The 27764-nt window shown below is 44.3% G+C and overlaps 1 protein-coding gene across 1 annotated transcript; it reads left to right on the forward strand.

The window, feature by feature from the left end:
* Nucleotides 1–18686: 18686 nt before the first annotated feature.
* On the forward strand, nt 18687–27758 carry LOC127220024 (b(0,+)-type amino acid transporter 1). Its single transcript, XM_051181684.1, has 6 exons — nt 18687–19519; nt 22493–22626; nt 22784–22913; nt 23819–23943; nt 26768–26855; nt 27508–27758. The coding sequence occupies exons 1-6, from the start codon at nt 18761–18763 to the stop codon at nt 27736–27738; spliced, it is 1467 nt and encodes a 488-aa protein (XP_051037641.1). The 5' UTR covers nt 18687–18760; the 3' UTR covers nt 27739–27758.
* The last annotated feature ends 6 nt before the right edge of the window (nt 27759–27764 follow it).

Here is a 27764-nt window from a genome sequence, read left to right on the forward strand (position 1 = left end):
AACTATAGTAACTGGTTTCTCTAACATCTCTCTTGGTCTTTGTTGTCATTATTGAACTCAGGGCCTTGCACATGCTAGGCTAACACTTCATCTTTGAGGTACACCACCAGCTTCCAACCCCTCCTTTTCCTCTTCCTTCTCTTAATCTGTAAATCCCAGATTGCATAGGCAAACTTATATAAGAGCATTTATTCTGAGCATCTTGAGTTCATGTTTTTTTGTCAGGTACCAACCTCCTTTTGGCTTCGGTGCACTCTCCCTTCACATACTCAGTGTGCCTCGACTTTTTAATATTCTATCATCTCCAAAAGGGTGCTACTTTCGGTGACTATCAAGAACTGGATCTTCTTTTACCTGTGGGATTCTTGTTGTCTTTGGGAAAAGAATTCAGATGAGGTAAACAGCTCGAAGTGCAGTGCAAAAGATGGAGATTGTCATAGAGCAGAGTAGAGTGCCCACATGCTGGTGGACAGGGGCGAGGAGGGACAGACAATGGCCAAAGAGACCACTATGTTGAACAACAGTCTAGCTTGGCATGTGAGTGTTTTCTAAGTGGTGTCTAGAGCAAGTAGCCTTTGTTCTGTCCACACGATTGACTAGCTGATTCTGATTGAGTTTTAAAAGGTGGGATGGGGGGGTGGGTGGTGGGTGGTATGACTTTGATCATTATCAGTCAGAAAGATATTCTGCTGCATAGTAATAATGTAAGATTTGTGCTTCCTGGAGTCAGGTTTAGAAAGTTACCCATTAATAACCTTCTGAGAGGTTCAGGATGTTATATGTTCCTCAGGCTTGGTTCCTTTAAACCAATTACTAAATCCTGTTCCTCCAGTCCATTGTTTTTTTGGCTGCTGACTATTAGGGAGGAGCCCATCCCTAATGTTTTCCAAGAATAATATCAAACTAGTTGCCTAACCAGGGGCTCCCAAAGTGCCTCCCCACACTTCCTGGGTTGCTCTCTTCAGACACGGCTGACATATCACTGGGACAGTGAACCCATTGTGCTGTCCTTCCCAAGGCCCATCTAGACATCAGGACTGAGTCCCCTCAAGAGCTCAAGTCTCCCAGGTCTTTGAATAAGACTGTGTTTTTGGTTTTTGAGTTTTGATTTTTCAAGACAGGATTTCTCTGTGCAATAACCCTGGCTATCCTGGAACTCAATGCGTGTGTGAACCAGGCTAGTGTTGAACTCACAGAGATCTGCCTGCCTCTGCCGTCCAAGCACTGGGATTAAAGGTGTGTGCCACCACCACCCAGTGAGTTTTATGGGTTTTTGTTTGGTTTGTTGTTGTTGTTGTTTGTTTGTTTGTTTGTTTTTCGAGACAGGGTTTCTCTGTGGCTTTGGAGCCTATCCTGGAACTATCTCTTATAGACCAGGCTGGTCTCAAACTCACAGAGATCCACCTGCCTCTGCCTCTTGAGTGCTGGGACTAAAGGCATGTGCCACCAACTCCAGGCTGAGACTGGAGCTTTTTTATTATCTTCTCTCTGAGAATTGGCCTAGTCTATGTCTGTAAGATATCTACTGCCTCCTACCTTCCTTTGCTGAATATTTGAGTCTCGGACAAGATCAGGGTTAGTTACCAGTAAAAGCCCTAAGGTGGTTTTTGTTTGGGTTGATTTAGTATAAGCACTTTATAAATTACAATTGTGTGTGTATGGAGGAGAATTGTATCTACCTTTGTCAATCCTCTTTAGTCTGATTTCAATTTCAAAAAGGGAAATAAGAGACTGGGCACATAGTGGTGCAAGCCTTTAATCCCAGCACTTGGGAAGCAGAGGCAGGAGGATCCCCCTCACTCTGTAAGCAACCTGGTTTACATATCAAATTTCAGGCCTCCAGAGCTATAAACAAATAAACAAACAAAACATGTTCAGGTGGGTGGAGAGGTGTATGTTTATAATCCCAGTAATTGGGACACTGAAGCAGAAGGGTTGCTGCAAGGCTACAACCAGGCTGATCTACACAGAAAGTTCCAGACCAGGGCTACCCAGAGAGACTCTGTCTAAAAGCAAAAATCCTAAATACCCAAACCAAAAACAAAACCAAAAAAACCCCTTGGGGTTGGAGGCATGGTTCAGAGGCTTAGAGCACTTTTTGCTCAAATCTCAGCACCCACATGGTGGCTCACAACCATCCATAACTCCAGTTCCAGGGGATCTGACACCCTCCTCTGGCCTCCATGGGCACTGCACATGCACAGGGTGCATGCATATACACACATGCAAAAACAAACAAACAAACAAACCCATTCATACATACAAATAAGTACATCTTTAAAAAAATACCAACCTTCTCTCCATGTCCTTGCAAACCAAGCAAGTAAAACCATGAGGATAAATCTCTGAAGAGATTACATGGCTCTTTGTAGGTCAAAAGCATGATGAAGGAAAACATTAGGACATTGGTCTGTGACCAATTTTTTTCTTCAAGGAAATTTCAGCTCACCAGGAAGATGCACACTAAGTCTGTTCACCTGGACCTTGAACATGACACTTAAAGAATAAAATCAACTCTTTGGAGAGGAGTTTAGTCAGGGTTTCTCTGTATAGCCCTGGCTGTCCTGGAACTCGATCTGTAGACCAGGCTGGCCTCAAACTCACAGAAATCCACATGCCTGTGCCTCCCAAGTGCTGGGACTAGAGGTGTGCACCACCACTGCCTGACTATAAAGTCAACTCTTAAGGTGAAGAGACATGGAGGAATAAGGTTCACAAACCGTGCACTCCAGGCAATTGGCTTGAGTATGGGAACTCTAGAAGGAATGTGATTGACAAGTACCAACACATGAACTTCCCTTTATCCTAAAAAGTCCAGTTGGCCTTACAGACCACACCTGTGTGCTCCTAGAAAAATGGTCCCACGAGACTGAGAATGTCCCCCAAATGGTTATTTACATTTCATATAGCTTCAAAGCACATCACATACTGCCAGTTTCTTCTTAAGAAACACTAGGCATTTTTCACATGGGTTGCTGTGGAATATTAGTTTGGGATGTGTTGTGTTTGTTTATTCTGTGAGACATCTGTTTAATGATGCAAAGCTGTGTTGCATTCTTGTATTTGTTTGTCTTTGTGAAGCTGTGTTGTTTTGCCTGTCTAAAATACCTGATTGGTCTAATAAAGAGCTGAAAGGGCAATGGTGAGGCAGGAGAGGCTAGGTGGGGCTGTCAGTTTGAGAGGATAAATAGAAGGAGAAAGAGAAACTGAGGAGGAATGAGAAAGAGAAGAGACGAGGAGGCCAAGAGCCAATCACCCAGCCAGTCGCAGAGTAAGAAGGAAAGAAAATATACAAAAATAGAGAAAGATAAAAGCCCAGAGTCAAAAGGTAGCTGGGATAATTTAAGAAAAGCTGGCTATGGGCTGGAGAGATGGTTCAGTGGTTAAGAACATTGGTTTCTCTTCCAGAGGACCAGGGTTCAATTCCCAGCATCCCCATAGCAGCTCACAGTCTAACTGCAGTTCCAGGAGATCCAACCTCCTCACACAGACATACATGCAGGCAAAACACCAATGTACATTTAAAAAAAAAAAAAAAAAAGCTTAAGTCTCAGTGTATTTCTTTGGAAGACCCTTAAGGAGTAAATTTAGAGTAAAAAACCCAACCAAACCAAACCAAAACAAACAAACAAACAAAACCCACCTAACTAACTACAGTGGGTCCTTTGCTGTGGTCTAAATCTTGGTAAATTAAAATATTTCTCTAAATGTTTTCTCCCAGTCTGTTTCCCCCAGAGAATGCAAGGTGATGATACACTTTCTAAATCTTTATAGTTTGGATTGTGTGTGAAGAATCCCATTTGATAAAACTTTGTAGCCCAGCCTTTGTTCTCCTGGCTTCAGTTTCTTCTGGAATCTACCATCCAGTGGGAATGCTTAGGCTATTTGATTGCCTATTTTTCCACCTGAAGTGTCATAATTTCATCAGTACATGCATCATTGTTTGTACCTTTCTTCATATTAACTGGTCTTGGTAATGCATTTGGAGCTGAACTTTCTCTTTTCTGTAGGAATGTTTTTCTCCTGTTTCATCTTTGAATATGGGTTCTGTTTCTTACTGTCCAAGAACACAAATTATTCCTTGTTCTCCTTGGCTGGTCAATAAATCAGTTAAGATGGTTCTTAATAGAGTCAGAGTCCACCATGGTGGGTAGGACAGTGAATGGCAGTCATGGCAGAAGAAGCAGAAAGCTGAGAGCTCAGATCTTCAACTGTAAACACCAATTGGAGACTAAGGAAGACGTTAATGGAAGCAGGCAGGATTGCTCAGTGGATAAAGGTGCTTACCATGCAAGCCTGGTGACCTGAATTTTATCCCCAGAGTGTAGGTGGAAGGAGATAACTAACTCCACGAAGTTACCTGCTAACCTCCACATACATATGAACATGTGGCACTTGCCCACCTGCTTGTGTTCACATACATGATATACCTGAGCACAGGATAAAAATGAAACAAAACAAAAACTAAAACTCCAGTGGCTAGAGTGAGGGTCTCTGGAAAAGCTTGGTTTCAAACAAACAAACAAAAAAGTGGGAGATGTGTCTTTAATGGTATTTTATATTTAATGGTAATTTGTATTCAATGGTCATGTAGAAGCTTCTAAATGCAACACAGGAAAGATCAGCTCTCTAAAACCAAACCAAACAAAACAAAAAGATCAGGATTGTCTCTGAACTCAAGACCTTCTGAGGCTACTGTTAGCTGCCAGCAGGCTCTTTTAGAGATAAACTCACAGGAGTATGAGCTCCTCCCTTTTTAAATGACTAATAATGCCCCATCAGAGTGCACCACCACCAAGAAGATTCCTTGAAACTTAGAAGGAACAAGCCAAAGCCCTGAGTCATTCTAACTCCTTCTGTTTAGGTGACCTATAGTGTAAACATTGCTCGTTGCAATATGGACATTCCCCGCAGAGCTTGCATTCATTGTAGTTTTGAATTACATGCTATGTGAACTGTAACTGAGCATGCTCAGGGGTATGTCTGCCTCTACCTGGGAGCAGATGTTCCCAATTAAAGACCTTGATTTCTCTGTTCAGAAAGACACTGCTTTGAGAATATTGCCTTAGTGTGCTCCATCCTCTCTGCAAGTAATTAACCTCTCTCTACTCTGTTTCCCTCTTGAGCATAGTAGCTTTGCATCCACTAGGAGGTGAAGATAGTTGCACCACAATACCTCTCCCTGCCTTGATGTTGCTGCTTCTGCTCCCTGATAGTTCAGTGGTAATGACAGTACTTTAATCCCTGTGACCTAGGTTTGATTCCTGGACCTGGAACCATGACATTTGGGTGACCCAGGTAGAATGCTGTGACTTCCCCTTTTATCTTCCTTTTTGAGAACAAAAATATGGTCCTGTTCCCTGAACATAGGGACAGCTACGGGGCTTGGGCAGTCTATGGGGCCACTGGTAGTGGAACCTATATTTATTTACTTGTTTTGGTTTTTTGAGACAGGGTTTCTCTGTAGCTTTGGAAGCTGTCCTGGAACTAGCTCTTGGCCTCGAACTCACAGAGATCCACCCGATTCTGCCCCCCCCCCCTGAGTGCTGGGACTAAAGGTGTGCTCCACCACTGGCCAGCAATGGAACCTATATTTATGACTAGTGCATGAACTAGCCTTTTGGAGCCCACTCCCTATGGAGGGATACCTTGCTTAGCCTAGATACAGGGTGAGGGCCTCAATCCTGCCAAATGATGTGACAGACTTTGATGATCCCCCATGGGAGGGGGGTGGGATAGGGAGGTGGGAGGGATGAGGGATGGGAAGGAAAGGGAACTGGGACTGGTATGTAAATAAGATTGTTTTTAATTTAAATAAAAAGAAAATAATAAATAAATGGCCATTAAAATATATATAGTCCTATGAATAAATAAATGTATGTGTATACTCTGGGGTGGAGCAGGGAAAGCCTGGGTATGATTGCACAGGCCTGTAATCCAACACTCAGGAAGCTGAAGCACAGGTCAAAGCCAGCCTGGACTGTACTGTAAGGCACTGTCTCCAAGCAAAAACAAATACAGGAACAAACAAGCCAACAAAAACCCCACAAGGCAATGCCTTTAGTTTCCCACAGACAATATGTTTACAAAAGGCCCTTCCCTTTTTCATTATTAACACTTTAGAAGTCAGAATGTCTACTAATGGAGAACAAATCCAGGCTGTGAAAGGCTCTGCCTGGCTGAAGACTGTTCCTCCTCAAGCTTGCAGATGCCCACTGGGTAACTATAATCAGGATGAAAGTTTAGCATATTTGCTTCCATTTTGTATGTCTCCTTACATCTGAGTCTTTTTTTAATTTTTTATTTTTTCTACAGGCATCTAGGATTCCAGTAACAATAGTACAGATGTATAAGCAACTTGAGACAAGAGTCAAAACTACCTTGAAGGCAATAACAAATTTCTTATTAAGAATACCTTGGCCTGGCCAGTCCTGAGATAATGATCAACCAGACTACCATTTGACAGTTACACATGGGTCTAGCTCTCCCCACTTCTGACTTTTCCCTGTGTAATCTAGGATCTATGCAGTACCCTCAAAGACAGTACTGAGTTCCCTTGTATTCCCATATAACTATATAAGTGCATTGATTTTAGTCTTTCACCACCCCTTCCTCTAATTTCTGAGATGAGTCACTGGACCTGATCAGGCTGGGTAAGGCCTAGGGCTCTAGCATCGATTACAGCTTGCAAGCCCTAACCCATAATGTTCCATGCAGCACCTCTCTTGTGTCCCACCCCTCTCTACTTGTCCCATCTATGCTGATACAATTTCTCAGTGGGAATCTCTTGGAAACTCATAATATACACATTTCTCTCTCTCGAAAAAAGAGAAGTGTCTTTAAACTTAGTCAAGATACTCAATTAGGACAATTAAAACAGGCAGAACAGTCAGATGTAGACTTCTTGGTGAGTTTATGGGCTCCAAAATACCTCTTTCACAACATTTCCTTCTTCTACCATGCTCTAAAGCTTTAGAAGGATCTGAAGAGGCATTCCCAAGTACTCCCTGGTCTAATGGGCATAAAACATATTGTGTGCTCTGCTTATTAAAGGACTATGTCCTAACATCTATAACCTAATATAAAAAAATAAATAGTATTTAGAAAGGCTTAGACCTGTCATCCAAATCACCCTCCAAAGTGTGACTTGCTGACATTTTATCTGGCTATTTTTAAACTCTTTATAAAGGAAATGCACATCTATAAAGAAAAATTCCATTTGTGAGGGTGTTTTCCTCCCTGCCAACTAAATCTTCAAACAGGGAAAAACATTAGCATAAAAATCCTTTCTAATGAGCTTCATCTTTGACCAGCTCATCTCAAATGGACCTTTATTTGTTCCCTTCCTGGTCTCAGTGTGCAGTGGTGTTTAGGTTGGAGTTCAGTGAAGTTGCTGAAAGCAGGCTGTGCCCTGTCCTAAGTGATTCCCTATTGTATGAAACAATGTTTTTTTTCCAGATGGCTCCCTGCATTAAAGGATTCTGCTTTACAAGTAGCATTTGGTTCCATTTTAAGGAGGGAGAATGACTGTACATTGGCAGATGTTTGACCACCTGTCCAGCACCATCCATCCTGTACAGACTGAAAACTGGTGTATTCTTGGGAGCAAAAGAGGTGCCACCCTGTATGTTTATTGGGGTGAACTGAGACTGTAGGAGCACATGGGCACATGAAAATCATGTCAAGTAAACCAGACCCAAGAACTTACTGGACTGGACACAGCAGACTAGGGAAAGGGTGTAGTTCCAATAAAGAAAACCTCTTAACACTGTGATGGTGTTGGCTCTTTCTGAGTGTCCTCTGACCACCTGGTGTGTGTGTGTGTGTGTGTGTGTGTGTGTGTGTGTGTGTGTGTGTGTGTGTGTGTGTGTGTGTAGCAAGGGACCCATAGGCAAAGAATCTCTGACTGTCCCAGGGACTTCAGTTTGGCTTGGTCCCTGCCGTTGACGGGGCCTACTTGGATTGCAGTCTGCCTGTTCGTATGTCAGGACACGCTGTCCATCCATCCTCCTGACCTTAGTTCCTACTACTCACATCTGCAGCTGGACTCACCTCTGTAGTTCCCTGTAAACTTGTGACCCAAAGCGGCTGGTTCTCCATTAGCATCCCCAGCAGACTTCCACCTGGGTCTATCTCTTTATGCTCCACAAAATCTCTTTATGCTCCTTCAGCTTCCTCTTCTCTCAGGCCTCTTTAGAAATCTCTTGAACCCTGGCATGGTGCATTTAACCCTTTCCAGCCATTCCGTAACACAGACATATATATCCACCTATATATGTACATATATACACATATTTGCATAGCATATGAATTAACCTATAATCTCAGCACCGGGAGATAGAGTCAGGCATATCTCTAGGAGGTGGAGACTAACCTGGTCTATATAGTGAGTTCCAGGCTAGCCGGGGCTACAGAGTGAGACCCTGCCTCAAAATAAAGAAAGTCCGCAGGTGGTGGTACACGCCTTTAATTCCAGCACTTGGGAGGCACAGGCAGGTGGATCTCTGTGAGTTTGAGGCTAGCCTGATGTACACAGTGAGTTCTAGGATAGCCAGGGCTACACTGTGAAATCCTGTCTCAAAAAAGAAAGGAAGAAAGAAGGAAAGAAAGTAGGCAGGCAGGCAGGCAGATTGCAATAAAGAAAACCATGTTTCACTCTCTTTTGCCTTCCAGCTCTCCTCTCTCTTCTCTTCTCTTCTCTTCTCCTCTCTTCTCTTCTGTTCACGGTGCCTCTATGTCTCTCCCTTCCCCCTAACTCCCCTTTCTAAATAAACTCATTTAAGCTAAAAAAAACAAAACAAAACAAAAACAAATAAACAAAAAACACCAGAAAACCATGTTTCCTTTGTTCTGACTAACAAGGAAAGTAGGAATACTTGGCAAATTGCTGCCAATGAAACCACTGGACTTTGTGGATTATTCAATGAACTATGCCATTATAGAAAGACACTTATTTCTGACACTGCACACTCATGACCAAATTATACATTTCTTTTTTGTTTTGTTTTTAGAGACAGGGTTTCTCTGTCTTTGGAGGCTGTCCTGGAACTAGCTCTTGTAGACCAGGCTGGTCTCGAACTCACAGACATCCTCTTGCCTCTGCATCCTGAGTGCTAGGATCAAAGGCATGCACCACCACTGCCTGAAGACAAAATATTAATTTTATATCTTATTTTATTGAAGAATCATTCACACCTTGAAAATGCAGAGTTGCTTAGCTACCAGATCACTTAAGCCATGAAACAATAGAATCAAGAGTTAGTACTCACAAGAGTTGCTTATTGCTACTCTTGTCTTGGTCTCAGTCTCCTCCTCTCCTACACAGGCTGTGACCACTTGGAATGAATCTCCCTTTTAACAGGGGATTTCGTTCTTAACCCCTCAGAACTATCTGTTGATCATCAATGCTTTTGGAGAAAGAGTTTGCTAAATTATTGTACCTGACTAACCATTCATCTGTATGTTAACTGAAGAGTGGAAATGAGAAAGTATTTTAAATGCCACAAGAATGAAGTCACAGGATTCCTTAGCCTAGGGAAAAGCATGAGACGTGGGCTCAGGTTTCTGCAGACTTGCTAAGCCATTAAGATGCAGACACGCACCGGGAAAAGCTTGTTCCAGTTTGTATCACTTCTTACCTGGAATATATAAAGTGATCACAGACAGACAGTCACTGTCTTGTGCTGCTGTGTCGCCTTGCGCCTTCTTGTCCTTTTTTTGGGGGGGGGGTGTCATGTTTTTTTTCCCCCAACACAGGGTTTCTCTGTATTGCTTTGGAGACTGTCCTGGAACTAATTCTGTAGACAAGGCTGGCCTCGAACTCACAGAAATCCACCTCTGCCTTCTAAATGCTGGGATTAAAGGTGTGCACCACCAAAGGCTGGCTTTGTTCTTTTTTTTTTTTTTTTTTTTTTTTTTTTTTTTTTTTGCAAGACAGGGTTTCTCTGTGTAGCCCTGCTGTCCTGGAACTCGCTTTGCACACCAGGCTGGCCTCGAACTCAGAGATCTGCCTGCCTCCACCTCCTGAGTGCAGGGATCAAAAGGTGTGTGCTGCCACCACCCACCCTTCCTCCTTGTGTGTATCAGCCCCCTGCAATACCACTTGAGGAACACTTATTCTCAGCAGCTGGAGTTTGTGTTTTCTCTCAGGTGATCATCTTCATGTTGGCTCAAATAAAGCCTTGTTCTGACATTTGATGTGCCTCAATTTGACTTTTAGGTTGGCAAACTTACAGGTTAACAGCTGAGATTTTTGTGGACTCGAATCACAAAGTTCAAACATATTTTTCTTCAGTTACTTTCAAATTTTATCTCTAGTATTGAATTCTAGCAAACTTTTTTTTCTTGCAGCAGATTAGAGTTTTTCTTAATTTGTATGTGCACACACACACATGGATGCAGGCAGGCATGTATTTTGAGATAGGGTCTCGCTCTAGCTAAGACTGGCCTTGACCTGGTCCTTTTATCTAGGCTCCTGAGTGCTGAGGTTACAGGCATGTGCTGCTATAACTAGACCCACCTTTCTTTCCTTCTCTTCTCCACTTCCTCCTCCTCTGTGAGTGTGTGTGTGACCTGCATGAGTGTGTAGCGAGAGTGTGAGTGTGTGCTCTAGGGCAGTGGTTCTCAACCTTCCTAACACTGAGATCCTTTAATACAGTTCCTCAAGTTGTGGGGGACTCCAACCATAAAATTATTTCCCTGTTACTTCATAATTGTAATTTTACTACTGTTATGAACCATAATCTAAATAGGTGATATTCGACCCCTGTGAAAGGGTCATTTGACCTCTCCCCTCAAGGGGTCAAGATCACAGATTGAGAATTGCTGCCCTAGAGAGATGTCAAGGGCAGGAACATTGATCTAGCCAAAAACAAAACAAAAACATAAAACCACACAATGGTGCAGTGGCAATCAGAAGAATCAATTGGGCGTTGGAATCTAGGGAAGTTAATGTCTGAGTTGGCCATCAGGCAGGTCCTCCTAGAGGAAAGCATAGATGGAAACTATCAAGAACCTATACGTTCAAGAATTCCCAGCCCAGCTCAGGTGGGTGAGGGTGCTGCTCACCACTCCTCCAGGGAATGATGCATGGTGAAAAGACACAGGATGGTCCAGGAAATGGGGCTGATCACATGGGGATGCCTCTGAGCTTCCCATCTCTTAGGCTTTCCCCACTCCATCTGTTTAAGCTCTCTGGTCCACTAGAGGGAGACATTTCACAGCCCTGGGGCCAGCATTCTCTCAGAGGCGGTTTGTTTTCTGCCCTCTTGTGGAAGACCAAAGAGAATGCTGAACTTACAACACGGGGGGGGCCCCTTCTCTCCCAAGATGCTCCTGTTGTTATAGGGATCTACATGGTGGGAAATGCTGTGTTTAGGAGAAAGGGAAGAAACCACTTCTCTACCCTCCCTTCTAAACGGAGAAACACAACTGGAAGCCAATTCTTTCTGCCTGCCAGGAAGATGGAAGGAGGGAGACAGAAAGACATAGACCCTTTCAGTGCCTCAGAATGGACAATCACTTTCTCAGGCTCTTTGTGGGCTGAGGGTGACAGAGCTCAAGAGACAGGAGTTAAATGGTCTGCCAGAATATCCTATTCTGTTTCAGACTATTTTTAGGCAAGGGTTGTCTTTGTACTGCTGGAACACACTCTGAATAAAGATCAGGCTGGTCTTGAACTCACAGAGATCAACCAGATTACTCCTGTCTCTCCCTCTTCCCCCCTCACTCTCCCCTCATCTCTCTAATAGGCTCAAATATTCCAAGCTGGTTTGGAACTCATGGTGACCTTGAGCTTCTGATCCTCCTGCCTCTGCCTCACATGCTGGAACTACAGGTGTTAGCCATCACCACTTTATTCTGTGGTAGACATGGAACCCAGGGCCTTGTGCATGCTGGGCCAATGTAACTACAGCCCCACCCCAGGTATCCTAGGACCTTCTTGACAGGCATTCACTGTTATGCAGAGAGTCAAAAGCCCAGCTCCTTTCCATGGGCTGCTCTATCCCATCTTAGCAGGGTATGTGACAGCCAGATAATTTCTGCAAGGCCCTTTGTGACTGGAGGTCAAGGAGAAGTGTCTGAGTAGCCAGGGTCATTTCTGAAGCACAGTGAGGCCCAGAGAAATTTTCCCAAGTGGGTGGAATGGAAATGGAAGAATCTGGTTGGGAGATGGTACGTGAAGAAACTCCCAGAACAACACACTGGATACCTTAGTGTATATGCTAATGATATGACCAATCTATGGTGTGGTTAAGGTGAAGGTTTTTAACTGTAGATATGAGAGAGAGAGAGAGAGAGAGAGAGAGAGAGAGAGAGAGAGAGAGAGAGAGAGAGAGCCAACAGAGGCTTCTGGAAGAGTCCAGAACAGAGAGAGAGACAGAAATAGACAGCATGGCCAGAAGACTGGACCTGGTCATGAGAGAAGTAGGAACAGGGCAGAGAGATAGAGAGGGAGAGCACAGGAAAGCAGAGAGAAGGAAGACTCAGACAGACAGACAGACAGGAGTGGATAGGAAGACAAAGAGAATAACAGCAGAAATAGCAGGATTATAAGGAGAATGAGCAGCCGGGAGGAGGGAAACCCATGGGCTGGAGGAGTTTAGGGTAGGGGAGGACGTGAGAAGGACAGGATGCTAGCAAGGACTCTGAAGCGTATAACAGGTACTTGTGATACTGAGGGAGCCTGGAGACCAGCATGTGGGTTGGTATGTTAGCGGACACCACAGGTAGCCAGTTATCCCTCTGGAATTTGGAGAAATGGAGTTCCCTTTGGACCTGACACTTGCCTATGAGCACTAGCAGCTGTCTCTCCCTACCCGAACCACAGTTATACACAGCAGCTTCCCAGCTATCACAGCGTCACAGTGGACTTCACAGTCACGTTTGGGCTCAGAGAGCAGGCCCCTGGCAGGGAGGTCTGAGGAGGAGTCCAGGGACTTAGTAGTCACTGGCTCCAACAGCATCCTGCCAATCTATATTCTTTCCCCTGATCCCCACATCTGAATGGCCTTTAATGTGTTCCATCCTCTGCACTTGTGTCCATCTTTTTTCATGTAGTTGCATGTATCTACGCTCATTCTTTTTATATATCAGTAACATCCCACTGCACAGATATACTACATTTCATTTATCCATTTATTGGCTGATACAATTTGAGCTGTTTCCTCAGAATAGTGCTGTTATGCTGGGCCCAGTGGTACACTTCTCTCCTAAGGTAGTCAGAAACAGGAGTATGAGTTTGAGGCTAGCCTGGGCTATGCAGTGCCATTTTATATAAAAAGAATAGTGGTACTATGACACTTTTGTCCTGTGACATTTTTAGCTCTCATGACTTAAGTTGGCAAATGCTGTCCATTGCATCTGACTGTTCCAGAGTATCAAAGTCTTGATTGGCAGCTTAGCATGTTTAAGGATTGGTTACTATTAGGGGAAGCTAAATTATCAGGGGTGTGCCCTCAAAAGCATTATTGGAACCTCAGCCCCTTTCCTGTTGTTCTCTTTGTAGAAGCCATTATGCAAGCAGCTTGCTCTTTCTGTGAATGTTCTGTTACAGGGTGATGCCTCATCTCAGACCGCAAAGCAATGGGCCCACCTGATCACAGAATTAAATCTTTAAACTGGTGGTCACAGACCTTTTCTCTTTCTAGGTAGATTTGCCTCAAGTGTGTGAGCCATCAACCAGCTCCCAAATCATGACACGGAGACTTAATATTAGTTTCCCTCAGTCTAGCTTAGGCTCTTTTCTGGCTAGTACTTTTCTCTTGGCGGGAGTGGGTGAGGTGGGGGTGGCGGTTGGGGTGGGGTGGGTGGGGTGGGTGTTTTTCTGTGTAACAGCTCTAGCTGTCCTGGCTGGCTTCAAACTCACAGAGATCCACCAGCCTCTGCCTCCTGAGTGCTGGGACTAAAGGCATGTGCCACCACTGCCTGGCCTTTGGCTAGCACTTTTAATTTAAATTAACCTGTTTCTCTTTATCGATCTTTTGCCTCGGAGCTTTTTAGTATTCCTTACCAGTTTCTTGCAAAGAAATTCTATAAATCCACTGTTTCAGTAGGTTTATCTATCCTAGAAACTTTTTATTAACACAGCCATAATACCATGGAGCCTTTTGTGTCTTACTTTCTGCTTGTTTGATTTTGTTTGTTTGTTTTTTGAAACAGGATCTTATGCAGTCCAGGTTGGCCTTGAACTGCGTAGCCAAGGGTGCTGGGGTTACAAGTATGTACAACTGTACCTTTTTACTTTTCTTTCACTGCTTCTAGCTTCTTCTGGCTGGTTCTGGAATCTCCCTTATTCTCTCCTCTCTTCTCCTTTTCCTCCTCTTTCTTGAACCTAGATTTTTCTCTCCTGTTTATTCTCTCTGCTGCCAGCCCTACCTGGCTATTAGCCATTCAGTTCTTTATTAGACCAACCAGGTGCCTTAGGCAGGCAAGGTGAAACACATATAACGCATCTTTACATAATTAAACAAATGCAGCATAAACAAAAGTAGCACACCTTCACGAAGTTAAATATTCCACAACATAAACAAATGTAACACATTTTTGCCCAGTTAAAATATTATTCCACAACAGGTATCTGTTGCTGTAACAGAAAGCTGACCAGTACACCAAGACATATGACAAATTTTTGAGAAGCTGTTAAATATCTACAAGGCCTTCACTGTTTTACATTCATATTAACAATGTATGAGGGTTCAAGTTTCCCTACATTGTTATGAACATTAATTTTAATTTGCATTTACTCAGTGACTATTAGGAAGATAAGTCAAATCATTTTGTGTGACTTGGAACAATGTAATGCCTGTAAGATAAAAGCTTGCCACCAGGAGGCTCTGGTAAGAGCTAGACCTCCGAGGCATGTTCAGAGCTCAGATGAGTTAATGGGTTAGTCCCAGAGCCAAGCCTGGGACAGCCCTTGATATGCTAATGAAGTATCCCAAGGTTGCATTGCTATGTTAGATAATGCAAAGCTACCACCCAATGAAATGATGCTCATATTGGAGTTTTGGAAATGGTCTCCAGGACTACACAGCCATGCTCTTGATATGTGGCTTCTCTACTGGCTGCATTGATGCCAGCGGCTAGAGGATGACAGACTGGACTCTGTGTCTGGCTCCTGCTTCAGTGACTGTTGAACTTCCAGCACTACCACAGGCTTATGCATGCCTACCTGTCAGCTCTAGCTGCTGGTCAACACTCTCAAGGACCTTCTAGACCTCCACCACTGCCATTCTGGCCTGTCACAGTGGAAGCGCTTCATCTCTTCATTGTGGATGTGGGTGGAGCCTGCAAGCTTCTGAAGCATCCTCACTGCAGAAGATTCCCCAGTGGGACCTGTAGCAGCATTTTCTGCCCAACCAACTGTTCCCTGCTTGGTGAGGTGTCTGTTTAACTTTTATATTAGCATGATAGTATGACTGGTGAAAATTGTAACTGTAACTTGACAACAAACGCTTATTGCTTTTGTGCTTATAAACCTACTTCTGCCCCTGTTCAGGGCTGCCAGGAGAAACAATGCTCCCAAGTCCTTGTCCTCCAGCCCTGATCGATCAGTGACCTGCTTATGTAGTGACTTATTAAAGACTATGGAACCCATAAGTGTTGTGTCTCTCCTTCCCCATGGCTCATCACAGCCCGGTGTAACACCGTGTTCTCAGCACTTGGCATTAGTCGGCAGGATTCCCTAGGATGTGTGGCTAGATGACTGAATGATGTTTTTCAAACAGGAAGAGAAGAGTTGGATCTAAAGATCTCAGTGTCTAAAAATAACTTGGTATATCTTTAAAAAGAAAGTTAATCTTTTGTTCAGAATGGCCACCCAAATGACTTGAAAATTCTTCAAGGATTATTTCAAAAGAAGCCTGGGCAAGATGATTATGCAAAAGACTGATGGGAGAATATTGATAGACTAGTCAAAAAGAAATAACCAGTGAAACTTCCCCAGTATATACAGATTGCATTAAAATACAAACAAAACAAAACAACAACAAACCAGAACTTCAGTGGTCACTGAAGCCAGGGCTACACACACACACAGTCCAGTTTCAAGTTCTCTTGCCTATGGGTATCAACACAGGGCAGTGGTTTTGCATTACCAGGACTCACAGCGTGGGCTCACATGTTAGTCTTGGTTGTCAACTTGAATACATCTTGGAATTAACTAAAACACAAACTTCTGGGTACATGTGTGAGGGATATTTCTTTCTTCTTCTTCTTTTTTTTTTTTTTTTTTTTTTTTTTTTTTGAGACAGGGTTTCTCTGTGGCTTTGGAGCCTGTCCTGGAACTAGCTCTTATAGACCAGGCTGGTCTTGAACTCAAAGAGATCCACCTGCTTGTGCCTCCCGAGTGCTGGGACCACCCAGCTGTGAGGGATATTTCTTAATTAAATCATTTGAAGTGGGAAGGTCCACCCTAAATCTGGACCTTTTGAGGGGGGGAAATCTACCTTAAATTTGGGTCACCCCTTTGGGTGGCAGCCTATATAGAAGACAGGACAGAAGGAAGCTCTTGCTCTTTGCCTGCTTGCCCTTGCTCTCACTGGCAAGTCCATCCCTTTACTGGCATCAGAGCCTACTCTTTTGGGATCTTTGTGTATACTGAAAACACTGAAGCCTTGTGGACTGAACAGCTACTAGATTCTTAGACTTTCTATTGGTAGACAGCCATTGATGAAGGAGCCTGTAAGCTACTCTAGTAAATCCTATACCTACGCCTAAGATGCTGTTCTTGCAACAGATATGAAAGGTAGAAGAACACTCAGGAACCATAACAATAGAGGTCCTGGTGTCTGTTGAAAGCCTTACTGACACCTTCATGAGATCCAAGTTATCCATGCAGCTAGCTTGAGCTAGAAGAGCCAGACGGGAAGCTCTGCTCACTTTTGGAGTTAACATCTTTACCCTAAATTTCAGTAAGTTCTTCTTATGTTCCTGTAACTACCAAGATTCCATTATGCCATTATTTAAAGTAAAAGGGGTGATCAATGAAAAAGCTACACACACTACCCTGAAATAACTATTATTTATAGATCAAAGAAATTCAGTGCTATTAAATGGTTGTAGGAATCTAGTAGAGTCACTGTATCTAGGGTAGACCTTTGAATAAGCAGTTGTTTTCACTGTATCTAGAATAAACATTAGAGTGGATAGTTGTTTTCTAGAAGTACTTTAACCTTGAAGAAATCATTGTGTGGAACAATGATTGCTTTCTGTGATTTACAGAGTTATTTTTCTGAAGTAGCTTCACAGTCTCCCTAGACACTTCTGGCATACCTGAAGCTCTTGGATCACCGGGTACTAAAAACGGTACACAATAAGGACTGAAGTAGCAGGGGTTTGATGCTTTCCTTCAGAGAACATATAAATTAGATCAGGGACTTTGGTATGAGGAACTTGTTTACCTAAAAAACAAGTTTGTGCAACAATCAATAAATATGCCTTGGTATGAGGTTCAGCCATCAGACGCTGGACCTTCCTGCTGCAACATAGACCTAAAAAATTCATCTTGGAGTGACCTCTTCCTTTGACCATCTTACATAACACAGAATACCCGACATTAAATATAATTTAATATTAATTATATATGTATATTCATAATATATATATACACACATACATATATCCCTTTAATCTTTTATCTTCCTGGTATTAATACCAAACCCTCTGTTCCCCAGTGGAATTAAGGAAAATAATCCAGAGAGTAAGGGGATGACCATAGTGATGAAATTCATAATTTGCTTCATATATTACCCAAACTTCTTCAGATTGTTAGTTCTTCAAGTAGTTCTACAAGATAGGTGAGGAGTAAGATGAAGTTCAGAGATCTCATTCCAGTCACCCAACTTTCAGGCCATAGATTTGGGATTTGAAAATCAGCAGTCTCATCCTAGAGCAAGGCTTTGTCAATTTGTTTCAGTTACCACACACCAAAACAGGTTTGCTTGCCATATTTTTATACATACTTAGTTCCAGTTGATTGACCTCCCACCACTACCACCACCAACACCACCACCGGGAGAGTCTGAGACATCTTTACAAAGTCTACCAGAAAGCAAGGATTCCAATACAGTCTTAAAGCCAAAGGCATAAAGCCTAGCCCAGGGAAGAACCAGGAGGATTGGTGAAGAAACTGCAGGATGGAGCTTGTTACCTGGCAAGACGGAAGGAAGTGGCTAAGAGTAGACACTCTACATATGATGTGAAGGTGGAAAGGGGATACTAGGGAGAGAAGGGTACAGTGGGGGATGGGGAAAATGGGAAGGAGGGAAGATGAAGCAGCTTGGCTATCCTGCTGATACCGTATACACATCCAGCTGTCATGTTGCCATGAAACTGGACAACGGAAATGCCTTCCTTCCCTTCCTCTCTTTCTCCCCTTTCTTCTCTTCCTCCCTTTCCCCCCCCCCCCTTTCCCTTCCTTTCTTCCCTGCCTCCCACCTGTGGGGCTGGGGTTGAAACTTGAACCCTCTTACTTGAGTTGAGCCATACCTCAGCTGTTGGTAGAGATTTCAACCCCTTCCCTCCTGGACCTTTCATGACTGATTCTGACCCACAGACTGTTTCCTACAGACTGTCTGTTCTGAGGCTTGATCTGGTGCTTGCTTGATCAGCTCCTTCTAGATCACACCCTGCATCTTTGCCCTCTGGCTTGGACTCCCTCCAGCACTGTAATCATTAATGCCTCCAGGAAATCCACAGACAATAGGTACCAGAGCCCTGCCTGTCTCCAACCAGAGGCAGTATCTGCTGAAGTCCCAAGATGGAGAGAAGTGAGGAGAGAGATGGCAATGACAGGCCCTCAGGGCAAGAGCAGGACAGTGGGGTACCAGAGCTGACACTGAAGAGGGAGATTGGACTGTGGAGTGCAGTGTCCATGACTGCTGGCTGTATGATTGGTTCTGGCATCTTCATGTCACCACAGGGGGTCTTGGTTTACATGGGCAGTCCTGGAGCCAGTCTTATTGTCTGGGCAACCTGCGGCCTCCTGGCTATGCTGGGTGCCCTGTGCTATGCTGAACTAGGGAGCCTGATTCCTGAATCTGGGGGAGACTATGCCTATATTCTGCGAACCTTTGGCTCTTTGCCTGCCTTCCTGGTTATTTACACATTTGTCCTAGTGGCCAGGCCAGCTGCCATCACTGCCGTCTCTCTGAGTTTCGCTGAGTATGCCCTGGCTCCCTTTTACCCAGGCTGCTCCTCCCTCCCTCAGATCATGGTCAAGATTGTAGCTTCCTCTTGCATCCTGTTGCTGCTACTGATCAATTTCTGGAGCTCTCGGATGTCCACAGTGGTGATGAACGTGTGCACGGCTGCCAAAGTGTTCTCATTGTTGGTCATTGTAGTGGGTGGGGCTGTGGTGCTAGCCCAGGGCCGTAGTCGTACAGAATTCCTGCTGTTTGCCTTCCACAACACAACACAGCAGGCAGGGCGAATTGGCATGGCTTTCTACCAGGGCCTGTGGTCCTTTGATGGCTGGAATAATATCAACATGGTGGTGGAGGAGCTCAAGAACCCAAAGGTGAGTTGAGTGTGCTGCTCTGGGGTGAAACTCCAAACATCCACAGCTCCCAGGGACCAGAGTTCCAACCAGGGTTCAAGTGACTGAGATCATGAATGATCTAACTGGAGTCAAGGCTTCCTTGCTATACTCATGGGACTTGCATGGCAGCCCACCTGCCTTGATTAGTTATGGGGTTTTAACTATGCCTTCTAACTAAAGCAGAGTACTTCATACTGTCATACCCCATGGACTCATCTTTCTGTACCTTGAGGTAGCCACCAACACCCTATTTTTTTTTTTACAGGGGAAAACTGAAGTTTGCAAAAGGGAAATTATTCTGAATTCATACTGCCAGTATTCTTATTGATTCTGCTGGCTACCTCCTGGATTGTTCCCTCCAGATACATATTCATAGTTCTGAAGTCTGGAGCCATTTGAGGACATAGCATACTTTGGCTTGGGGGAATAAACCAGCCATGCTTGTTAACCCTTCCTGTGAGTCTGGCCTGGATAATCAGTGTGCTAGCGGGTCTGAAGGGACTCAGTTGTGGCATTTGGATCTTCAGTTATTAATATACGGACTCTTTGCTATAAATATATTTTCTGAGATGTTGTTTGTTTTCTTTTTCCCTTGCAGGAGTTTCAAATTCTCACAGAATGGGAACTGCAAGTCTTCTGCTGTCCCCACTGGGTTGGCTTAGGGGCGTTCCAGCTTTCAGAGTTTTGGCAAAGGTTTGCCCTCACTGAAGGGCAGCTAGAGATGAGAATGATAGCTCAGAGACAGAAATGGAAGAACAGAGCGGGAGGGAGACAGAGACAGATAGAATCATAGGAGAAACAGAGGAGAGAGATATAAACAGAGACAGGGGAGAGAGAGACAGAGGAGAGCGGGAGACAGAAAGACAGAAGAGAAACGATGCAGAAACAGAGAAGAGAGAGAATGCATGTCTGCTAGGAGTCCTAGGATCTCATCCTTATTTTCATTTGCTTTCTTTGAGGCACAGTCTCATTGTAGCCCAGGTGGGCCTTGAACTTACGTTGTGGCTAAGAATGTCTTTGGACATCTGATCCCTCTGTCCTCATCCACGAATGGTGGGATTACACAAGTTACCAGCATGCCTAGTGGTTTTAATTTCTTGCATATAATTTCATGTTCCTAAGTCTTTGTCTATGAAGAGGGACCATGGTAATAACTGCCCTGATGTTTCACTGGTACATTCTTGGCTCATGGATTGGGAAACTTTCAAGTAGATGGGTAGCATGGGCATACTGTTGCCTCATAGTAGTAGAGCCCCCTTTCTCAATCTAGACCCTGGATGTTCAGCTAGGACAAGAGCTGGGTCCTGGAAGTTAGTCTCTGATGTTGAAGACAAGCTCTCATGGTTGCAGTCGTTATCAGCAAAGCTTTTCTAGAAAGGATCCAGTAGTTAAGATTTTAGGTCCAGGATTCATTAGTTCCTGTCACAACTACTTAATTCTTTTGTAGCAGGAAAATTGCCATAGGCAAATATAGGAACACAGCCGTGTTTCAATAAAACTTTATTAACAAAAAATCAGGCCACAGGCTAGAATTGATCCATGGCTGTTTGCTGGCTTCTGTTAGAGCCATTTTTTTTTTTTTTTTTTTTTTTTTGTGGGTTTCAAAGCAAAACCTAAGCCAGTCACCACAATGCCCTACTTTGTTCTAAAGGGTATATTTACTTATTTCATACTTCCTTCACCTCCAGAAGAGAAACTACAGAAACTTTGCCAAACCAGGGTCAGCCTTATATGCAGACGCCTTGTGATTTGAATGAAGAAGACAGGTCCCTCGGAGTGAAATCAGAAAATCTCATTGTTCTTGTGGTATATCGGCCAGAAACATATCTATGATTCAACCCAGGACCCTACCATTGTCACAACTCGTGACAACTGGGAAAGTTGCCTGGGAGAGGTCAAATTCAAAAGCATACTAGGTTCCTCGCCCTGACTTCGTGTGAGGTTGAGTCATGCATACTGAGTGCTCACTGTGCTGATAGCATCCCCAAGAGACCTGTGGGAGTGAGAGTACCTTGGCTCCAGGTAGCCTTGTGTGAATCTAATCAGAACCACATTCCAATCCCTGAGTGGCAAAGCAGCAGCTACTGTATCCATTCTTTGGCCAAGGCACCTACCTTTGAAGTCAGAGTCCCAGATTTTAAAGCTGAGGGGGGCCTGGGGACTCATACATAAGAATCTGTTGCTGTATCATCTGCTTACTTTTCACTAGTTTGCAACATGGTCCTCTCGGGAGGGTGACCCACAAAGCAGAACAGTCAAATAAGGCTTCCTGGGAGAGGAGACTGGAGTCTAACCACATCTCTGCAGAAGCAGTATGAACATGAACTTGGAGGGCAGAGAGGACAGAGCTTGCCAATGTATGAGGGTACACAGGGAGCAAGGACAGCATCTACACGGAGGCTAGCTGCCAAGAGCTGGAATAGGTCAGATGACTGCCCCAGTCTGTGTCTCCCTCCTTTCCTTTCCCTCTCCATGTCCAAGAATTTCCATAAACAGAGCTCAGTCTTGGCAGAAAGCACTGGAAATTGTCTTTTCTTTAAGGCTAAAGAGGAGCCATGCTAATCAGATGTTTCCACTAGGGGCAAATCATACCTATTGCAAAGCAGACCAGTGAGATCTTTAGCCACCTTTCTCTTCTGGTTTCTTCCTGCCCTCCTGAGTCGTTTTTTGTGCCTCAGAGAGAGCCCAGCTGAGGGCCCTCTTCATCGTGGAAGCTCTGGCAAAGCCTCCACCATTCCCTCTATACCTCTACTGCTGTCTAGCACCTTTTGTCACTTCCCACACATCTGCCTGACTGGGTGCCCACACCATGGGGATCACATTCTCATGGGGAAGGAACACAGTGCTTCCATTCCCCAGGGTCTGGCGTGGTGGTCCTGTGGACAGCATCGTTCTGAAGGCCTAGGAAGGCTTCATTGGCTAACCTTTGTCCCGGTCTCCCTGCCCCTGCAGCAGAACCTGGTGTGGGCAGTGATGATTGCCATCCCCCTGGTCACCATCCTGTATGTCCTCGTCAATGTCAGTTACCTCTTGGTTATGTCGCCCTTGGAGATCCTCTCCTCTGATGCCATGGCTGTGAGCTGGGGGTGAGTACCTTGCATTTAGGGATAGAGAAGGAGGGTGCTCTATGTGGATCTGAACTTGCCTTTAAATGCATTGTTTTTCTCTACAGCAAGGAGGCCTTGCGGCCCCTTTCCGAGTCACTGCTAGGAGATCTTTCCCTTGATTCCTTTGTTGTTCTAGAAATCAGGTTCTGGGGTCCTGGGCCTGGCTGGTACCCTTGGCTGTTGCACTTTCGACATTTGGTACTGTCAATGGGGCATTCTTCAGCGGCAGCCGTTTGTGCTATGCAGCTGCAAGAGAAGGTCACATGGTAAGAGGTGGGATCTGGGGTCAAGTGAGCTGGTGAGGGCTGCAAGAGGGTTGCTGGGAGACCTTTCACCTATGCCTTCTCCTGCCTGAACCTACCATTTAGCACAAGCCTGGACTTCCCCAATCAGATGTGACCCTCTTTCCTTCTGAGAATGGGGCACAGGCATTCCATACCTTTCTGATGTATTCCTAATCTCTTTCAGGTTTCAGGGCTGTCATGGTCCTAGAATATGTGGGACAGGAGATGTGAGTGATAAGGTCTATTTGTGAACAGCAAGAGTACAGAGGCCACAGGGAAGAGGCACTGAGTACACACGATGCCCTTTTCCCTCAGAGATTCTTTGTCCTGTGTTAGCTTTGAATATGATAACAATATTGAGTAACAGACAAACCCTAAACCCCAGTGGCTTGCAACAACATTTAACTGTTGCTCTTCGTATTAGCTGTGGCCCAGTTTGTTTGGCTCATTCTTATTTTGGAATGAGTCTGTTCCTAGTTCAGGGATCCAGACCAAAGCAGAGGTGGCTCCTGGGGCCATTTTTTGATTCATTCAGGAATCAGGGTTTAAGATGTCAAACCAAGCATATAATCACATTTAGAGCATTTGCTTGTCATTTGTGCTCTCTTTTTTTTTTTTTTCTTTTTTTTTTTTAGATGAATCAAGTGACATAGCCTAGCCCACATCAATGGTTGAAAACTATTTTCCTGACATGGAGGCAAAGAGAGGGAGACTGAATATTTGAATATTTGGAGGATAATAAAACCAGTGTATCATAGAAATCTCCGCCCTGGAAGTCTTGCTACTAATGACCATTAGATTGGACACACTTGTGTCCAAAGCATGAGAGGGGACAGAGTGCTTATTGTAACTTTTCTACAGCCTCTCTCACACCAACTGTTTTCCAGCCCCAGCTGATGTCCATGATTCATGTGCATCGACTTACACCAGCACCAGCCATGGTCTTCACCACAGCTGCAGCTTTGGTCCTGGTCATTCCAGGAAACTTCAGCACCTTTGTGAACCTCTTGAGGTAAGTGTCTGTATCCCAGACGTCTGTGTATCTATATACCTCATGTGTACAAACTTCTATGCATCTGCACATATAAATGTGTGTGTTCTCTTCTGCAGCTCCTATGTACATGTGTGTGTGATGCATTTCTGAAAGCCCAGACATAGAATCCTTACATCTCTACATATATTTTAGTCATTCTCTCTGTTATGTTTCCAAAATTAAATGTGGCTCTCCTCTCCCCACATCCAGTAAGACAGATGTTTGCCCATGAGATAGCCTAAGGCTTGTGCTGCCACTATCACTTTCTTCCTTAACTCTGCTGCTAAGATGATGCTAAAGGACATTTAGGATTGGCTGGAGAGATGGCTCAGTGGTTATGAACACTGGCTGCTCTTCCAGAAAAGCTAGGTTCAATCTCCAGCACCTACATGGCAGCTCACAACTGTTTATAACTCCAGTTTCAAGGGATCTGGCATTTCATACAGACCTACATGTGGGCAAAGTATCAATGCACATAAAAATAAATAAGTCTTTTTTCTTTTAAGGACATGTATGCATTGTAATGCTGGTAGCCCTTGGACATAACATGATTGTTTTCCCCTCAGTAGTCTGTCTGGGCTTTGTTCCTTAGACTCTGTCTTATATGCTTTTTCAGAACTCAGTGTAGAGCCACATCAAGCCTTTTGGGCACAGTGAATGATTTCAGCACAGGGAGGTGATGTTCTGAGTCCCTGCTGATATTTTCCTCAAGGCAGAAGTTAGAGGCTGTTGTGATAGCCATTTGTCATTTTCTAAGCTCATTTGAAGCAAGGTCAATTCCTTAACTGGCAGATGAGCATAGTATCTGGGTGCAGAGGGAGTTTTAGGGACTTCTCAGGTATCCCATGTTCCCTGCTCTGTTGTCTAATCTAGAAGGGGACATACAGTGCTTGGTGTGATTCCTAAGAACACCACATCACAAGCAATGTTTTATTTTCATTGTTTTCCCCATGAGAAAGATGGAAATTATTATACACCAATAACAACATCTAGTCCATTGTGGTTCTGAGGGTGGGGTGCCTTCAGGTAGAGAGTGGGGAATGTGATCAAGAATGTCCCAGTGCAGAGCAAGAATTTGGGGGTGATTCATTCAGTTAGGACCTAGCACTTTATAGTCTTGATCGCCTCAAGGGGTGGCTTCTTCTGGTCCTTGCTTTCCAAGTTAGATAGAATTTGTGTATGTATTCATGTGTATGTAGGTGTGTGTATACACATGCATATGTGCATGTGGAGGTCATGGGGGACCAAACTTGGAAGACATTTCTTATATGTCATTTATATTTTTAAAGACAATATCCTAGTTAGGGTTTCTATTGCTGTGATGAAATACCATGACCAAAAGCAGCATGGGGGAAAAAGGGTTTATTTGGCCTACATTTCTTCCACATGTAGTCTATCATTGATGGAAGTCAGGACAGGAACTCAAACAGGACAGGAACCTGGTGGCAGGACCTGATGCAGAGGTCTTCCTTGGTGGATGCTGCTTACTGGCTTGCTCCCCATGGCTTGCACCAGCCTAGAGATGAAACCACTCACAATGGGCTGGGCCCTCTGTCATCAATTAAGAGACTGCCCTATAGCCAGATCTTATGGAGGCATTTCCTCAACTGATAGTCCCTCCTTCCATTTTAACTCTAGCTTGTGCCAAATTGACAAAACTAGCCAGCACAATTAGGGTGCCATTTTGTAACTCTGGCTAACCTAGAATGTGCTCTGTAGTCCAAGATGGCCTAGAACTTATGAAAGTATTTCTTCCTTTGCTTCCCAAGTGCAGAACTATTCCAGAGATCCACTTATCTCTGCCTTCACAGTGCTGAGAGTACAAGCCCATAGAACTACAACTGGCTTTTCCACATGCCTTCTGGGGATTGACCGGGTCTTTGTGTTTGTGTGGCAAGCTCTTCACTGACTAAACTGATTCTACCAGACTCTCAGATAGGATTTTATCAGAATGGCAGCAGCCACCCAAACTATAGACCTTGGAAAGGACAGAAGCAAGGGCTGATTGGGTGTTTAGTGGCCTACATGTGATGTCATCAGCTCAGAAGGAAGGATGGGTTGGGAGAAGAGCTCAGCTTCTAATGTGGTTTTCTCTCCAGTGAACACAGGCCTCCTTGAGATTCCACAACACCCTCTCTCTTTCTCTCTTTTTTTAAAGATTTTATTTAAAATAATTAATTTATGGTTTGACTGTTTCACACTTGATTTTAGCTGAAAGGGCAAGAAGCAATTATCCTTTGATAATTTCATGTATGTGTAAAATGCATTTTGGCCAAAGTCATTCCTCCTGTTTTCTCATTGATAATTCCATATATGTATAAAGTATGTTCTGGCCAAACTTATCCCTCTGCCTGCCCTTATGCCTCATACCCAACTCCCATTCCTTCCTTCTACCAAGTCCTTATCCCAATTTCATGCCTTTTGTTTGGTGACCCTCAGGGTCATCTCTGGGTTTTTTGTTTTTCAGATTTATTGATTTTATTTTATATGTATATGTGTTCTGTCTGCATGTGTGTTTATGTACCACATTCATGCCTGGTTCCCACAGAGGTCAGAAGAAGGCATCAGATCTCTTGGAGCTGGAGTTAAGGATGGTTGTGAGCCACCATATGGGTGCTGGGAACCAAATCTGGGTCCTCTGTAAGAGTGGCAAGTGCTCTTAATCATGGAGCCATCTGTGTAGTCCTAGGTTCTTCTTCTAAAGAAAACCAAACAGCTCTCACACTCTTTGAACATTTTGTCCTGATCCAAACAAATTCCACCAGAGAAGGCCCTCTCTACACATTTCATTTTTTCACTGCAGCTTCCTCTCCTGGCTCACATCTGGGACCACCTTTGGCTGTCTCCTGTACTTGCGAATAAAGACAAAGAATCTTCCCCACACTTACAAGGTAGCCTTCAGGACAGATACTGGGCATTTCTTCAACTAGGCTCTATATGAAGTGTATCTTTGGGCCACTGTCTCCTTCAAGGCCTAGAGCAGTGGTTCTCAACCTTCCTAATGCTGTGACCCTTTAATACAGTTCCTCATGTTGTGGTGACCCCCAACCATAAAATTACTTTCCTTGCTACTTTGGTACTGTTATGAATTGTAATGTAAACATCTGGTATGCAGGCTATTTGATGTGTGACCTCTCTGAAAGGGGCTGTTCCACCCCCAAAGGGATTGAGATCCACAGGTTGAGAACGGCTGATCTAGATGTCAGCGGCTGCTGCTCTCATTGTATTTGGTAGATCATTGCACGTTTTGGGGTTGGTCATTTCTCCTCTGAAGGGCCACTTGGGAGAAAGATGGAGCACAAATGTGGAGGTGACATAGAGAGGTCAATGCTGGGCCCTAGACTCAGCGTCAAAAAGAGCCTCCATGTAGTCCAGCAGGTGGCTCCCCAGGCCCAGTCTGGTATTCTATCCGATACTGGAGGAGGGACACTAGTGGCCTGTGGAAATAACTGAGAGGTAGATAGGATGGAAAGACCTCCAGGACTACCCCTCCCTCACCATTTCCGTCTCAGGGTGCAAATAACCTCTTTGTGCCCTCTGCAGGTCCCCACCTTCATCCCTGCCATCATGCTCCTGGTGTCTCTCTACCTGGTGCTGGCACCCATTCTCGACCATCCCCAGATGGAATCCCTGTACATCTTCTTCTTCCTGCTCAGTGGCTTCCTGGTGTATTTCCTGCTTGTCCACTCCCAGTGTCAGTCCAAATGCATGCAAGCAGCCACTACGCATCTCCAGCTGCTCCTGGAAGTTGCTCCAACCACTAAAGGCCATTGACTGGATGGTCACAGGTTCTGCTCTGT

This window comes from Phodopus roborovskii, unplaced genomic scaffold, assembly GCF_943737965.1.
Source record: "Phodopus roborovskii unplaced genomic scaffold, PHOROB, whole genome shotgun sequence".
NCBI lineage: Eukaryota > Metazoa > Chordata > Mammalia > Rodentia > Cricetidae > Phodopus > Phodopus roborovskii.

Coding starts and splice junctions, on each gene's coding strand:
- LOC127220024 (XM_051181684.1), top strand. CDS start 18,761: ATGGAGAGAAGTGAGGAGAGAGATGGCAATGACAGGCCCTCAGGGCAA. Junction 22,914..23,818: donor CTGCAAGAGAAGGTCACATG/GTAAGAGGTGGG, acceptor ACTGTTTTCCAG/CCCCAGCTGATGTCCATGAT. Junction 23,944..26,767: donor ACCTTTGTGAACCTCTTGAG/GTAAGTGTCTGT, acceptor TTTTCACTGCAG/CTTCCTCTCCTGGCTCACAT.